Genomic DNA, 17,852 nt, shown 5'->3' on the forward strand with positions numbered 1-17,852 from the left:
CCAAGATGAGCAGGCCTCCCTATCTCTCACGTTCTCTCAGCTGTGCAGTAATTTCTGCAAAAGGAATTGTTGGTCACAATGAGATGTAACTTCTTCATGTGCCCAGTTGCGGCTAATCAGCCAAAGTGTTTTCTTGCTTCCCGGGAAAACGTTAACCAGCTCTCTGTTGACTGGATGGGAGCTTAAGGGAACTGCTCTCTGACTCTCAATCCAGACATTACTCATCTTGGCTGTACAAATACAATGCCTCCTGGTAGCTGGATGCTGGCAATCAAATCCGTCATTACAAATTTTTATCATTAAAGTTATTTTAAAATAAGTATCTCTACCCTAAAATTATTACATACATTATCTATGTCTTTTAGACATAGAAGAAGACTTAAGTCCAAAAACCACATTTTAAATATTTCCAGATTTCAACACCCTGAAGTACTTCTTAGGCACAAGTCTAAAAGCTTTGGATACCACTTATAATCTCAGAGTAAACTATCAAGAAGTTAGTCTAGTTGCAAATCTGAAAACTCTCAGTAATTACTTAAAAACTGAGTAACTTCAGTAGATCACATTTGTAGTGGTTACATACAATATACCTATTTCAGACAGGAGGAAAAAAAATCTAAGTATGAGACATTCTACTGCATTAAGTACATTTTGTAGTACTGAATTTATATAGTAATTTATATAGTTAGAAAAATTATGACATTTTATACACTAAAAAATCTTTCAAGTAATTCAACCATTTAGGACTTTAAAACTAGAACACAGTAACACTGACAACTAATGCAGCAAAAGTCTTCATTTCGAAAAGAGATTTATTCTTATGCATGACTTTTCTTCAGAAAAACAAATTTTTCCATTTCACACAGTACCTAAGTGATTGCCAGATTATATCTTTCCTTGACCACAACATTATTCTGTGTCACTTAATTTTTCTTTCCAAGCCTGAAAAACTAACTAGATGAACCAATTAAGCATTGCCAGCCCAGCAGGAAGGTTGCTCTGTTGCCATCTCTACAGGAGAGACAACCTAAAAATGTAACAGGGCATCTGCCGCCATCCAATTGTCTCCTACAATTCAGAAACACAGCTTCACTTTGTTTTGAAGAACAACAGCTTATCCAAATCTTTTTTCCCCCAGCTACTAGATAGGCCAGAGTGTTACTCCGAGTACAGGATGCTGGAAAAGATACCAGACATCATTACAATTAAAAAAAAAAAAAAGAAAATATAAGAGAAAGCTAAATTCATTATTTTGTCCCACATCATTTCCTCTTTTCAAAAGCAGGATTTAGATATCTCTGTTAACCCATTATTACACCACACAACTGCAGCAGGATTTTATATATCCAATTGTAATCCTCAGACCATGAAAAGTTAAAGGATAAGGAGGCAGAGACCAGAACAAAAAAAATTCACTGTTCTGGAGCATCTTGATGAGGAGACAGCAGTTTGATGTATTTCTTAGCCTTCCACAGCTACTGGGAGGGGGAAAAGTCTCTCTTCTTATCTAATAATTATTAAAAGCAAACTGAGAAACTTGGGTTATTTTTCAGTCAGGTATTACTGTACCAGAGAACACTCTTTTTCTTAAATTCCATTTTCCTGACCACTTCAAGCATGCAAATCAGGTTTCTGTTCCCTTGAGCCTGCACTAGCCAGTCAAGAGAACATTTCCTGGCAGTGTAAATTTATGTCAGCCTACAGTGATCACGAAATCACACCCTTATGATACTAATGTTTTCATAAAAAGATTTATGGGAATACAACAAAACCTTACATTTTAACTATTAACCATGTAAATTCAAAAAAGTGAGAGAGTATATTCCTTACCTCCTCCTACAGCATATCTACTACTTTTCTAATGACTTAAAGCTAATGACAGTACCCTTAACTTGAAAAAATATATCATTTTTCATTTCCTTTTGTACTGATAGTGTCTCTGAAATACTGTTTTTAACAAAATTTGAATGTTTCAGTATACATTAATGCAAAATACCTGAAGTGATAAAAAAGTTAGATTTGAGGCAATGGCAGGTGATGCATGACATGACTAAGCAAAAAGCAGTTCTCCTTCTTTCCCTCAGACATACATAAGCAGCTACAATCCATTTGTTTAATATAAAGACTCACAACAAATATGAAGTGAACCCGATGTTTCATGATTTACTAAGAGAGCTGAGTTCATATTTTACATTTAAGAATAGTTGAAACAATTCCTAAAATCCTGAAATGTGTATGAACATCACATCCTCCAACACCATACCACAAAATTCTTCTATGCCATAATGTGAACTGTGGAAAAAAGAATGACTTCAGATGTGCCTGAAAAGAAGATGCAAACTCCGCTCATTTTGGAAGTAAATCTTTTAGGACAAATCACAGGAAAGCTTATAAAATCTGAATTCTCACCCAGTACAGTCAGATCTCTGCAGCCTGGACACAAATTCCCAATCTTAGACTAAAAATTTATCACTCAGTATTATCTAAGCAACTTGGCAGTTCCATGTTGGCTCATAGTAGAATGCTGGCTCCTGTAAGTGCCATTACACTGTGTTTAACTCTTACCTGGCATTATAAGTGCCTGGTTGATGACTGTGATCTGCAGAGTAGCTTCTGAGTTATTAAGTCAAAAAGTTGCCAGGAATCAAGAGAAAAGAGAACCTGGATTTTGTGAATCACAGAATACTTGACTCACCCCGTGACAGGTGATTTGGATCAAGGCAGTGCAAATAATGCTGTTACACACTACACTTGGCTGACAAGGGAAAAATGAAAGAAGCAAGGCAGCAGCTAGGAACTGCAAATCCTGTGCAGGGCTAGGACACAGTACTATAAATGCAGAAAAGTAGTTTCTTCTAGTTATTCTAGACAGAATTATTTAGAAAGAAATAATCAAATACTAACATTAACAGAATGTAATCTGGGTTTTCACCATTTTAACTGGGCAAGTTACCAGGAACAGGAAATCAACTGATAGCCTCAAGTACGAGACCATTAGAAGACCTACAAGGAGCGAATGCAAACCAGCTATCTGCTCAGGGTGTTACCACTGTGTCTACCAAACACAGCTAGCAAATTCTCTCCTTGAACCTCGAGCTTTTGATTTCACAGTCCGTATCAGTCTTAGGCAATTCTCAGAACACTTTGGTTATTTATGTCTCTGCTTAGAAAGCCTACTAGTTTGATTAAATATTAACTTTGTAGGAAACCAAAACTATTGCATTCAACACTTAAGCTTCCCAAATGTCATGGTTTGTGATATACTTAGTCAACAGAACTCAATCACCAGAATTAGCCATCTTTGCTTTTACAATGGCTATATATACCCACTAATGGAAAAAATGGAAATAATCAGACTTCAAATTACTTCAACCAAACTAGTATAATCTTATGCCTGACATGTATTTGGTCCTATCAGTAAAGTCACTTCCAAATGAAGTGCAAAGCTCTTAGTTATTCAATGAACAGCACTGAAAGCCAAAAGCACATTCCTAAAACTCATAAGAAGTCCTTTTAAAAGAAAAAAAATCCTACAATTGAAACCCATGTTTTCTAATACTTATACTAGAGACAAATAAATGTTTTCTGAAGCATCTGTTGTTCAAACGAGAAAAGAGTAAATGTAAACTCTTCTTTGTATCTGCCCAGCCAGCGGTCAAGCTTTGCCCTATGGCTCTGCAGATAGTTGAAAAGAAAGAATCAGAAAAGGAGAGTATCATGATTCTTTCATTTGACTACACTACACTGTTACAAACATTATCAGAAAGGAGAGGAGATTTTCAAATGCCATTGTGGAAAGTAATTAATTTGTCTCTAGGACTATAACAGTATATTTAAACCATTAAGTTTGCAAGAAGGACTCAGCAGTAAGACAAGCCAACATTTAAAAAGTGAAAAAGCTAAGCCTAAATATGCAAGGATGTCAACTCAATTACTTAATAAAACTTGTATAGACACCAAAATTCCAAATGCTTGCACGTTATAGGCCACGTAAAAGACATGGCTTAGAACAAAACCACATCAAAGCTTAAGAACTAGCAAATATTTAATGTTTCTAACACATTCTTTGGCAAGTTCTCTACTTTTAAACGTTTAGCATAGCAATTTAAAAGATTGCCGTTTAAAAAGCTGAGGATGTTAAACACAATCTCTTTTTATATGCATTGCTTCCAAATATAATGGTTTCAATGCAGGCACAACCATCATTGCTGCCATAGCACAGGCAGGCACATCCCTAAGCCAGCAGCAGGCTGCCTGAACAGAGCTGAGTGCCCAGGCATCACACAGCCTGTACTGCCCCAGCAGGATCAACTGCAGCGGTGATACACCAGGGGGGAGTTTGCCCAACGTCAGTCATTCTGAATCTGCAGCTAAGCTAGAAAGAAATCACAAGTACAACATTCAGACAGCATCTCTTTCTGGAGTTTAACAGAAAATTAAATCAGACAAAATAGAGATTACTTCCTAGAACCTGCTGGACAGAAGAGAAAGCCCAATGTTATCCTACGCTAACCTAGATTACCTGCCCCCCAGTATTAAAGGAACAGAAATAAACATAAAAAGGTGAAAAATAATGATTTTAGACTTTTAAGTTCTCACCTAAGAGAATGAACCTCCTCTAAATTCATATGCCCTCACAAAAATTTTAGGAAAATACTTAAAATTCTTGAAAATATTGACTTTCTTTAAACATACGATACGACAGATTGATAATACAGTAACGACACGATATTTTGAGCCTAGAATATAAACCACATTCACAAATGGCTTCAACAGTATTCCCAAGTGTTAAAATATTTTTCCTCTTATGATGAAAATATTTATTCCAGGAAAATTCAATTTTTCAATGATCATCCACTGTTAAAAAACACTAACAGCTAATTAAAGGATGAAAAACTAATTGAAACCCAAGCACATTTGTTCTTCACTATTTTGGTCTTTAGTGACAATGGCTCTTCCCCAGTTGAAAGTCAGGAAAACTCAGCAGAAGGTAGCAGAGCAGAGCCTGATTTCAGTGATTTACAATAAGCGGGCTGCAAACACTAAATCTCTACTTATTTCATTCTGTTTCAAGGAGACATGTCCAAGCATGACTTGAGCCAAATTAGCGGTTTACCATTACCAGAAGAGAAAGGTCATTTCTCTGCCCACTCTCCCCCTCTGCTCTTGGCTCCTGCTCCTGCTGCCTGACTCAAGCCAGGTTTGGTGCTCAGAGCTGTCATCACACTGTGCCCACTCAATTCATTACGGTGAGGGGGCAGGGGGGATCAACAAGAAACAGAAAAAACTCAACCTTTTACTAGGACAGCAAGTTGAATCTGTTTCGCCTGTGAAAACACAGGCTCCAGAGCCACTGACAGAGGGAAAGCAAGTAAACAGAAGGTAGCAGGAACGTTTTGGCAGCTGCTAATTGTTAATTTGACTAAGTAATCATGGAACAACACATTCCAGCTTTTAAATATTCAAGGAAGTCAGGCTGACAGGCTGAAGAAAATTATTCTACTTAGAAACTGCTAGAGTTGGTTGGCTTAGAAGGTTGCAAGAAAGACAGATTTTGCTTATTTATAAGAATCAAATTTGGTTCTCCAATTACTACAAAGGGTCACTTCTAGATGAGCTTCCCAGTTCTGTGACTATCCTTTGACAGTGCCGTATTCACTCTTGTGCATCTGTGACTAGTTTGTCATCACTCATTAGCCACAAAATGTGCAGACTGCTTGCACAGATGCACAAGTAATGCAGTGTAGAAAAAAAAAGAACCTCAAAAGAGTGAGAATAATGTTTTAAAGAAAAAAAAAGGTGTTTTGGAAAAAAGAAACAACACAGAGAAGAAAAGGAAACCTCCTCTGACAAACAGGACCAATAAGATGCAGAAAGAGAAGATACAGCAAAATATGAAATATAACTCCAAAGGAAAAAAGACAAAGTGCAGGGGAGAAAGGGGGGAAAAATAAGTGTTAATTTTTGAAGGTGTGCTAATACCAGCATTCCCAATCAATCCTCCTCATAACCAAATGCACAAATAAAGTTATGCTCATTTCCCCATAATACTCAAAGCTTTTAATCTTTTCTAATAAAAAAGCCTAAATTAAATAAGATTAAGGAAAATTCTGAGAATAGTATTCTCAGAAAAAAATTAAGAAGTTTAATGCATTAAAGAACAAGATGACTAAGACTGAATTATTCTGATAGCAATTTTGTAATTCACAATTACATATAGCAGGAGGATATGAATAGGTCAATATGCCTGCTTGGACATAAGGAAGGGAGGAAAAAACTGCTGCTTACAGCTGCTACACATGGCTCTGGTAGCATTAACAGATGGCCAGGACTGCTTTTCCTTTAACGTTATGCAATATCACTGCAAGGAAGCGACACCATGATCAAAATCAGACACTTAAATTCTGAATGGTGACCAAGATAATTGAGACTTAAAGAGAAAATACTATGAAGTTTTAAAATAAAAACTTAGCAACAAAAGCATTACTTTCTATAAAATATTGCATACTATTGCCTCTGTTTCTTAATAGAAACAAAGTAAATTCTTTTTTAATTGATGACGACACTATTTTAATATCTGGCTGCAGTCAAAAGAATCATAATAAAATTGGAAGTGACTGCAACTATTTCATGGAAGCTAAATAATAAAATAATCCTCATGCATGTGTGTTACATTTAGCAGGGACTACTGGAGGTTAGTATTAAAGAATTCCTTCCCTCATATTTGGGTGTTCAATTTCCCTGTTTGTCATTTACTACAACAGAATGCTTTTTAGTTTGCTCTCCCCATCCTCCTCCTACTTTTAAAAACGTGCAAGAATCTATACAGATAAATTTATATATAGTTATTTACACATTATAAACACCCACGTTCATTTATATACACATAAAGACTAGTCATTCATGAACTAGCATTAATAGAAAAATGCTCAAACCAATTAATCACAAAGAAAAGAGAGATACTGTTGGTATTTTAACATTTTAAATGAAAGATCCTCTTCTGAAGTTTACGATCACTTTCCTGCCCCTACCCCTTCACCTAATCTGCAACACAGAAAGTCACAGAAACAGAGGTGAAAATGATCATGTCTTCATTTTGGAGAGAATCCCATTTAATTCTTTACAGGCATAAGAAGAACAGCTTTTCCTTCTCTAGAAACTGTTTTCTCCCTACATTTACTGCTGTAACAGCTAATCTGACTAGCTGTTGGCTGTCATCAAGTGGGAGCAGTCTGATCCTTCTCATGCTCACATGAAGTCCTAGCCAAAGAAAGAGGAATTCTGTATGGCCATGTGGGTTCATCCATTTGAGGAGCCAGAGCGTTCAGCATCTCTGAGCTCCTAAGATTGTCTGAGCTGGAATGATTCATACACACCTTCAGTTTAGCTAATACATGCTAGAAGACTTCCACCTAAACCAGATTACATTCTCCATGAGGAAAAAAAATGTGCAATTCTGCTTTTTCTTTCTAACTGCTCAAATTATGCCTTTTTTTTTTTAAAAAGTTCAGTGTTTGACTTGCAAATATATACCATCAGACTTGCCTTATTTTGACCCATACAATTTCTGCTAGGATTCTCCCTGCCCCCATCACAGTATTAAATTACACAAAATGAGTATGACATAACAAAATAAATTTCCATTCAACGGTAATTCTGTCACTGCTTTCCATTATGTTTGCCATTTTGCTGCAAAGTCTGGTTTACCTCCCAAACTTCTGGTCTACCTGCGTGGTTTCTTGACATGCTAAAAGATGCATTTATGAACATCCCTGGCAAAGCTAATTATAGAATATATAAACAATGGGAAAAAACCTGCACCTAACACTCAGATTTTTTTTTCAAAGCAAGCTACAGTTGAAACTGACAATGCCTTCTTTAAAAAGCAGCAAAATAGATTAATAAAAGCCCCATTTCAAACACCATAAAGTGGTTCCTTTTGCTGACACAGTGTTCCACCCACAAGCAAGTCAGCCATCATACAGAGAGCATAATCCTACTCTCCAACATAGATTTAATTTTTTACATAACGCATCAGAGATGCTCAACCAAGAGCCCTTAATCCAACCACTCTATGCAGAGGTCAGAGCTCATGTGATTTAAAGCACAGCTGGTAATGAGTAAGTTTTGTTTCTTCAAAACAACTATCCACAAACAACCACTTTCTAGTCATTTCCTTACAGATGCTCCTAAATTGAACAGTGTTGTACTTTAGGAAGGCACAGCTTCACAAATAGACTTTTTGGAAAGCCTTGTATTTGCACACATAGAATCACCAGCAAGTGTTATTTAAAACGGCTGCATTTACTACCATTTGTAAAGGTTAAAAAAATTAAAAGTTTAAAATACTATGGTTTAAAGCTCACTTTAAAGCTTTCATTCAGTCAGCAACTTACGTTAACACATACATGTTTTTGGCTTTCTTTTTAAGGAATGTTGCATTGTGTTCTCAGGATTTCAGCAGAAATGAAACTTTTTCCAACTGAAAGTTTGCAGATCACTCAACACAAAAAAAAAAATCCCCGAGAGACTTAGCACTAGTAGTCAGTCATGAGATTAATGTAAAGCTAATTTCATATTTCACTCTTGAAAAGCGCTAAACTTAAAAAATGCACTCAGCTAGAAAAACCAGTCCTCTTTTTAAAATTCACAAAAAAGGATATTCTAAATATTCTTTTTCAAAAATCAAGACTTTTCCACCAGGGCTTAAACCCAATCATAAAAATCACATCCCTCAGAGCCAGCAAATACAAGTGTTTTCAAAGCACACTGTGATGTTCTCTCTGTCTTGCTACTGTGCTTCCTCCTTCTCAGTCATCTTCCCCTGATCTTGAGCAGCTTTCCAACCTCTGACCACAGCATTCCCACTACTCTCATTTTTGGTGCCTCCCCCCTTACAGCTACAATTAAGAAAACCCTTCTACAGACCTCAGGGCATCCTAAAACTGTAGGAAGAAATCACTAGATTTCAAAATTGCACAAGACAAATTGTTGTTCAATGTTACACCACATACTGGGCATGACAGACTCAAGGCTTCAATTCAGCCACACTCCCTCTGATTCAGAAAAAGCTTTCTGCTTTGCTCTACAGTCTCATTTGTAATAGAGCCCAGTTTTCTCTCAACTACAAGGATACCATGAAAATCAAATCTTTGTTATACTTTGAAAACTCATAGAGAACAGTGTGCACGCTGAAATATCAATTACTGAGGCTGTTCCTACCTAAACATGTCAGTACCAACGGCAATATTGTTCAGTTTTCAAGCAAACAGCAAACAAACATTTTCCTCCTTAATTCCCTAGACCCTCTTCCACATTTATAAAGTCTCATTACTTTTCTGAGCAAACAGGCAAACACAGTGAAACAAATGCTGCTGAAAGACTAATCTTCTGTGAAATCTAAAAGAAATAAAGCCTGTGCTTAACAAGGCTTAACAAGGGAAACTGAATCAACACAAATTTGGGTCAAATCAGACATTTATCACTGATGTTTTAAGAGGGCATGTCTCAGAAAGTTAAAAATCAATTATTGCCCAAATCAAAACAAAATATGTAAAAAAAACCCTGTAAATAGTTGGGCATCTAGTAAAACACTTAAAATAGATTTCAGGAACCCACAATTTTATCACTGAGAAAAAGCCCAGTGGTGAAAAACTGCACAGTTTACAAGGGAAGTGAAAACAACTGTAAAAAAAAAATCTTATAAAAACAGCAAGAGAAGCATTGACAATGACCATGACAAATTAGAAAAATACCAAAACCTGAGATGCTGGCAAAAGAATACAATACATCCCTATCCCTAGAAGGGCAAGCATCATCCGAGCAACAAAAGAAATTAACAAAAGTTGTGAAGATTACAAAGTAAGAATGATAGAACTGTAATAAAAACACCCCCACAAATTTGGAAATGTTCAGTAAGTGCAGAACAAAAACAGTCTAGACAAAAAATTTAAATCATATCTTGCTGCCATAACAAAATGCTTTCTAACAGAACAACAAATATTACACTTCTTTAAAATATAGGTTGCTTAGGTCTACCATATAGTCCAAAAGATGTGAATATTTGAATGAACCGAACATGTGAATGAATGGCTTTTCATTACGCCAAAAGAAACTCAAGTCATCTGGATAGCAGACAACATGAATTATGTACGATTAGCATTTTAAGCTGTTGCTGGCTTTTCTAGTTCTTGATACAGAACTGACAAAAAAGCAAATACTAGTAATGTAGTAGACTAGCAAAGACTAATACTGTGGCTTCACAGGAAATTAAATCTGGCACTTTCAGTTGATAAAGTAGTAGTAATGGTCAAGCACAGTTAATGTCCAAAGTGTTTGATTTAGTATTGTCTGATATTTTAATTAAGAAATTAGAATATAAAGAAAGTTAATTGGTGTGTGTCACATGTACTAAAACTAGAGGTGAACAAGTTTTATGCTTATAGTTTGTTTTGTGACTGTTATACATACTGTCCTAGTTAAGGATTATGCCGTTCAAAAATATCCTCCTGGTCTTTTCAGTAGCTCCCATTTTTAAAACCTCAGAGAAGTGTTAATATGAAAACACTACTGAGAGGACACTAAGCATTCTTCAGAGCTTGTACCTTAACCCCACCATATTTCATCATTGTCTGCAACCCAGAAGTAAACAGCAGACAGACATAAATTCTACTGCGGGGGTGGGGAAAGGCAGGGGAGAGCAAGGGAAAGCAGTAATACTGTGTTTCTGATACCATGTTGTGTATCGGTATTCTGATACAACTTGGGGAGGGTTGGGACAGGCCAGACTAAGGTTTTTTTAAAATAAACAAGAGCAAAGTCCTATCTAAAAATGAAGGCCAATCCTAGAAATTATCTCGAAAGGATGGAAAAGACTTGGAGGTGGGTCATTATCTGGGCACAAGTTTCCAGTGTGATGCAGTTCCCAACAAGACCAGTATAAATATATGTATGAGCAATCAGAGAATGGCGTGGGGTTGGAAGGGACCTTAAAGTTCCAACCTCCCTGCCATGGGCAGGAGCACCAGGCTGGTCAAAGCTCCATCCAGCCTGGCCTTGAAACACTTCTAAGGATGGGGTATCCAGAGGGTGCTTTACTACGGCAACTGTGTGACTGCCACAACAGTGCTCTGTTCTCAAGCTCAGTCCTGCAACAGCTACTACACAGAGAGCAAAGCCATGAAAACACTGAAAGAATACGAGAGACTCAAAAGGGTCATCAGGACTGCAGACTGTAACAGCAGCGTAGGGATCTGATAATCATCAGCATATTAAATAAATACAGACATATATTTGGATAGCTATCTCTCAAGATGTAATGAAAAGAAACAAATGAAATTCAGACTAGAAACAGGTTTAAGTCTTAAACAGACTAATTAAATTATGGGGCAACTTTCCCAGCTATACAATGTAATCTATTACTGTAGGATTTTGTTTATTTTCTTTTATACTTTTAAGTAGTATTCTGGAAAAAAAGATTAAAAAAAACCCTCAGTGCCTGCAATATAAGGTTGGATTAGATCTGCAGTCCTCTCTGGCCTCAATCTCTAAAGCTACCCATGATACACAAAGTAAGGCTCAACCTTCAATATTAAGCATGCTAATTTGTCTGAGACTTCACAGTTCCATTCTCCTTTTTAAATAATATAACAAATGATACCTGATCTTTGAATGAGCTCACAAATGTTAAGACTAATCCCTGGAGTGATCCTGACTAAACGACAGAGTAACTCCTGTACCTGTACATGACAATTAAGAATAATTTGCACTCCAGTACACCTCCAACAATATCTGTGGAACTCCATAGGGAATAGAGTTGGACTGTAAAGTCAGGCCTTTCACTAACATTTTAAAAAGAAGAAATAAGAGTCAAAGCTATCTACAATAGGTTTATCTGTTTTCTTCAAACCGCCAACAAGGAATACAAGAAGATATCATGCTTCCTAGGTAGTTACAAATTGAACCACAGGGAGAGAAACAAAGATAAAAATGAAGGCTTCCATCTGGAAAAATCCCTGTCAGACAGAGCCCATAACTCTTAAAATTTTCTTCCAACTTTGTAGAAAGACTGTTCTCAGCCAAAACTTTTCTAATGGCAAAAGAGATCTGTAATAACCAATAACTTCAATCTTTCTTAAATATATCCCACACCACTTGACACTGGGTGGATGCATTACATTGCAGTGACAAAACAGATCTTCCTCCCCAGTAACAGTTTCTCACCATGTAGGAAGGGACACAGCCCTCAACAGCTGAAATACCTCTGACAGTTCAGCCCATATTTGGCCACACATATAGAATATCTTCCAAACACAAAGAAGCAATATAAACAAAATCTATTTCCTAAAGATTTCCCCCTTTCCCACCCTTTGGACTTCAGAATAAAACATCCAAGTTTTTCATCACCTACCACAGCACAGTCAGGAAGTCATTCTTATTTAGAAGGCCCAAGTAATTTAAAGTCAGAAGGCCCACTGGCCTATTAAAATAGTTTAGTCAAAGGATAACAAGCACAAACAGCATGAATAGAATTCCCCTACTAAGGCTACACTGCATAAAAAGAAGCAGACTTGCCATTCTGTCACCAGAAACATGAACACCATGAGAAGGAAACAAACCAACAGGGACTACTCAGTCCAGTGTTAGTGTGCCATCCTAGGGTGCTCTGCATGTCTCATAATGGAGCTACCATATCACACTGCAGGGCAGCCAATGCCAGGTCCACACTGAGACCAACATCCACAGGGCTCCCTTTGGTCATCCATGCACTTAACAATCCTGCAGAAGAATTCATGTATGAAATTTCATATGAAAAAGGTGGTACATCAATCACAGAATTAGAGTCACTCCAACACAATCTACACTCCTCTATATTGACATATTTGAAACACGGCTCGGTTATCCATTTGTGGAATTCAAAAACTTGCATTTGGTCCCTAGAAAGACACCCGAACTCAAGAAACATGATCCAGCCCTTGATGAAAACACCAAGAGCTGGATAATCTATCACTTCCCTCCTTTCTTTGTTACAATGATTACTCACCTTCAGCATTTACCACTTGTGGCTTTCAATTTGATCCCATTCAACTTCACTTTCTAGTCACCGGATCTTGTTAAGTATAAACTGAATAAAGCACTGGATCTCAGTAGAAAAATATTCAGATGGGGGGAAATAAGATGCTTCTCACTATTTCAAACAATGTGAACGGGGTTTTTGCAAGCCTTTCACCATAAGGCATTATTATTTTTAACCCTTTCCCACACTCTTCATCATTTAACAATGACTTTTAAAGACAAAACTTCATCATTAGCATTACCACACAGCCAAAAGTCATCTCCTTGTTCCTACATATTTTTAAACAAAGCATTATACTGGGAACTTCTGCTGAACTGATGGTTCATATTTGCATCCAACCAGTCAATAAATTTTGGGACAGAATCCCATGCCTATGTTCGCTATCTTCAATGCATTATTTTGAATACAGCTGCACTAAGGTGGACCTTGCTTTACTGGCATAGCTTCACATGAATTCTAGATGGTTTTGTACAGTTCTGTCCTCTCTGCTTAGCACCTACCTGTCTTGTTCATCTGCAAGTTTTATTAATGGCAATTTTGACATAACTGCCAAATACAAAAGAAAAAGTCTGAGTCTAGTAGACTACTTCCTCCAAGACTTCTAGCAACAATGACATCCAGGAATAATCCTTTCTAACAACCAGATGTATCAGCTAACCAGCAGTTCTCCATGCATTTATCACATACTATAAGATCATTCTACAAATACTACATGAGTAATTGATTTTATTTGTTATACTTCACCACTAAAATTATCTTCATAAGCTTTGTTGTTCCACTAGTAATCTTGCAACAATCTTACAACTGGAAGAAAAGAGTGGGACCTACACTCAAAAATTTTGAAAGTAATCTAAATTACTCAGCACAGTAAGTCAACACAAGACAGTAAGAAGCAAGTCTCATAAAAGAAAAAGGCACAGAAAAAATACCTGGAAAAGATACACAACACAGACAACAGTAGCATGAAACAAAAAAAAACTGGTGGAAATTTTGACAGCCCTGTAAAAATCAGTTTTAAATGCATAAAAATGTTGGAACTGATTATATGCTCCAATATCACTACTTGCATAAAGACATAGTGATATTTTCTTAAAAAATGGAAATCACCGGGTATCAAGGCCCCTGACCTTCAAAAGTGACTGAACACAGATGCACTTCATTGTTCAGCAGGCAGATCTGTGACAATAATACTCTGCTATGGCACAGAATCCTTAAGTTTTTAAAAGAGCATTTCTGGAGTGTCTATTAAAACCCAGTCTGTCACGCCACCACCATGAAAAACATCCTTCTCTTTTAAAGCTTATCTGCACAAACAGATTTTAAGAAATAAAGTAACGCCCACTGAAATCCATGTAAACACTACCCTGTGAATAAGGCCTATCCAGAGACTCAGCATTTCTGGAAAAATCAAATAAAATTCCCTCCAAACTAGTTAGACAAGCGATATTTATTGCATATTAAAAGACTCAGGTTGATGTTACAGCACACAATATATATTAACTTCCTTCCCCATCTTTTGTACACACATTCAATTTTATACATCAAAGGAACATTATAAAATTCTACCACATTAACTAGTTAAAATCACCAATTTAAACTACTCAAAGTTAATTTAACAAATACTATTCTTCAATCTTTAAAACACAATGGTTTTCTAACAGTCTGTAGATGCTTTTTATTCCATTTTATAGTTTTAGACTAGCCATCTAAAGTTTCTGCAAGTTAAGAACAGTTTCTTTCAAAGAACATCAACATCGCACAGTCTGGATCCTTACCGAAAACTTGTGTCACTTCTGAAAAACATCAGACACTGCTAACAAAGGTATTTCTCCAGTTAGTCTGAGGAAACATGTAGCAAGAGTCTACACGGGTCACTTAAAATAAATTCCCCCTCCCCCCCAAAAAAAAAATCAAGACACTTATTTGGGGCTTATTGCTTTGCTATTTAACAGATGGGTCTATTCTAAAGTCACAAGCACAATTTAGAGAGCTGGAGTGGGTAGGATACACAACCGCACATAGAGGCCCATAGAGCCTCTTCAGTCACCAAATAAACTAAAAGTGTCTTTTAGGATGCTGTTTAAGGAAAAAAGTACCATCTGCTTGGCAAAAACTGGAGCCTGGCATATGCACTTATCTGTTTTGTAGGCTGAAAAATCAATTCTTACAGTCCTTAATGTATCAGATGACAAGTCCACACGTAAAAGCTTTTCTAAACTATTTAAAATACATTTCAAAACAATCATACTATTGCTCAAGAATGCACGCATGCTGCTGTCAAAGGTGGGCGGCATAACAGAAGGGTAAAAAAAATGTCACGAAACGACCTCTACATGTTACCTGTAGCCATTCTCGCACAGCGAGGCCCACACATTGGCCAAGACAGACCGTTTGCTCTCAAAATAAAGCCACGGCACACGAGATGGACTGGATAGGGCCAGGCCCGACCTGCGGGCGAGCCGTGGGCCAGTGCCAGCCAAAACCAAGGGGAAACATTTATTTCTCCACCTCCGAACCGCCGCCTCCCGGGCTGCCGGGCCGGGCCGGGGGCCGGGCGCCGAGCGCTGCTGCTCCGGGGCCGGAACCGCGGCACCTCCCAGGGCGGCTCTGCCCCCGCCACCGCCTCGCCCCCGGCCCGGGGCGGGCGGGACCGCCGGGGAGGGCGCACGGGAGGGCCCGCGGCGGACCCTGCCCCGCTTCCTGACACCCGCACCCGCTACCCCGCCTGGCCGCCTCCCTGCCCTGCCCTGCCCTGCCCACCCCAGCCCGCCGCCGCGCACACCCAGGCCGGCGGCGTGGGACGGCGGCGCACCTCCCGCCCTGCGCGCACCCCGCCCGCCCGCCTCGCCCCGCTGCCCCCCGCGGCGGGGGCGCCGTCCCGACCGCGCCCTGAGCCCCGCTCCCGCGCCTCAAGCCCGCCCGGCGGGTCGCTCCCACCTCCGGGTGCAGGATGGGGACGCAGCCCGCCTCCTTCTCGTACTCCTCCAGCGGCGCCGCCATCTTCCTGCCAGCCCCGCGCCCGCTGCATGCCGGGTACTGTGCGCGCGCCCGCCGCGCACACGCGCACCCGCACACCCGGACACCCCCCTTCCCCTCACGGCCCGAGAGAGCGGAGAAATCCCCGTGTTTGTGTGTATGTATGTAAGAGAGTGTGTGTGTAGGGCGGGGGTGGTGTATGTGGGGGTGGGGGGGATGTGTATGTGTGTGTGTGTGTGTGTGTGTGTGCGTGTGCGTGTGTGTATGTGTGTGTGTCTGTGTGTGTATATGTGTATATGTACGTATGTGTTTGTGTGTGTCTGTGTATATGTGTATGTATGTGTGTGTACATATATGTGTGTGTGTGTGTGTATGTATGTGTCTGTGTGTGTACATATATGTGTTTGTGTATGTGTGTGTGTGTATACTACATATGGTATATGCATATATGCATGTACATACCCCATATATTTGGAGATACCAGTCTCAGTACTCCTGGAATCAATGTTTAGTACAGTTTTTGTTTGGGAAGACAGCTTAATTAAGTTCATTACAAGTTGGAATGTAAGCAAAAGGAAAGCTCCCATGTACACCTACTGTAGATTTGGTTCCAGGCTAAGCAATGTCTGTCCATTCTTCTTTGGGAATTGTCTTCATGCCTGCTAGGTAGCAAAGAGAGCATGGCAAGAAACCCAGAAGGTTTTAATAAGGTTTTTGCTCTCAGATGCAGGAATGTTCGAAACCCCCAAGAGTCCTGAGGATGCCTGGAAGCGATTCCTTCCAATCCTTTGTACCTAACTGGGGCACGCTGCTACCCAAACTGGTGGTTTCTTACATCCCAACACACGCAACACTGTCCAGATGGCCGAGTCTCTGCTGCAGATTCAGGGGACAAATTATAAAATAGGTTTGGTTATGTTTAGCTGGTCATTTCTGTTTTTACAGGCACATACAGCCAAGATTAGGAATCCTAAAGCTCTTTTTTTCAATTTATTTTTTTAATAAATTACATTTTAATAAAAAATGTTTTTGCAATTGCAGAATGTTATCACTGGTTTGACTGCTGCTTTGTATTGCTGTATCTATGGTGCTCCCATTAGTCTTTGTGAGAAAGGGACCTTTAGATAATACATTTTGTTGTATCATAATACGTTAAGCTCATAAGCCTAAAACCCCGCAATGATATTCTCTTCATTACTCTTTCCTATCTCATGCAAAATGTAACAGAGGAGCACTAATAAAATCTGACTGCAGCATTATTAAAATGTTAAACCATAAATATCTTTTTTTTTTGAAGTATATTTAAATTCAAAATTGCCAAGAAGAAGAATGACATAGGATTTAGAAACTGGGGGTGTGAAACAGGTCTCAAAGCACATATTTGAAACCATAAGGACTGAAGTGCTAAAAGAGCAGAACAAGACACAGAGTATACAGGAGAGGATCTTTTTTTAACTGTCTATATTATTAAACGTACTAGGGCTTAGATATAATTTGCAGTTTGATTTGCATAAGGAAGAGGGTTTTCAACCCCCTGCAAACCCCAGAAATAAACATCCTATCAATCACGACAGTTCATCACTCCTATTTATAATAAAAGGGTGATAAAATAACCAAAACCCTTTATAGTATTTTTACTACACAGATCAGTTTTCCTTGCAAATCTGAAGAACGTATGCTTCATCCCATGGCTCTGAACTGCATTGTAAACACATACTCTGACATCTGTCTAGGTATTTATAGCCTGTTCTTCACAGGTCTACACATTTCAAAACCAGTTCTGTTCCCAGATATATCTGTA

General features: G+C 38.6%; 1 protein-coding gene and 1 long non-coding RNA gene across 3 annotated transcripts in view; one reads left to right on the plus strand and one right to left on the minus strand.

Moving 5' to 3' along the window:
* Positions 1 to 16,146, minus strand: part of ZDHHC17 (zinc finger DHHC-type palmitoyltransferase 17) — a 68,571-nt gene extending 52,425 nt beyond the window's left edge. The window contains exon 1 of the mRNA XM_064655611.1: positions 16,013 to 16,146. Within this exon, the coding sequence (XP_064511681.1) occupies positions 16,013 to 16,075 (63 nt within the window). The 5' untranslated portion in view covers positions 16,076 to 16,146. The remainder of the gene's footprint in view (positions 1 to 16,012) is intronic.
* LOC135414627 (uncharacterized) overlaps positions 16,138 to 17,852 on the plus strand; it is a 10,190-nt gene continuing 8,475 nt past the window's right edge. The window contains exon 1 of one of the 2 annotated variants that reach the window (XR_010430752.1): positions 16,138 to 16,212. This is a non-coding gene — a long non-coding RNA (uncharacterized LOC135414627). The remainder of the gene's footprint in view (positions 16,213 to 17,852) is intronic. The other variant, XR_010430753.1, reaches the window with a different exon arrangement.

Source organism: Pseudopipra pipra, chromosome 5, assembly GCF_036250125.1.
Source record: "Pseudopipra pipra isolate bDixPip1 chromosome 5, bDixPip1.hap1, whole genome shotgun sequence".
Classification (NCBI taxonomy): Eukaryota; Metazoa; Chordata; class Aves; order Passeriformes; family Pipridae; genus Pseudopipra; species Pseudopipra pipra.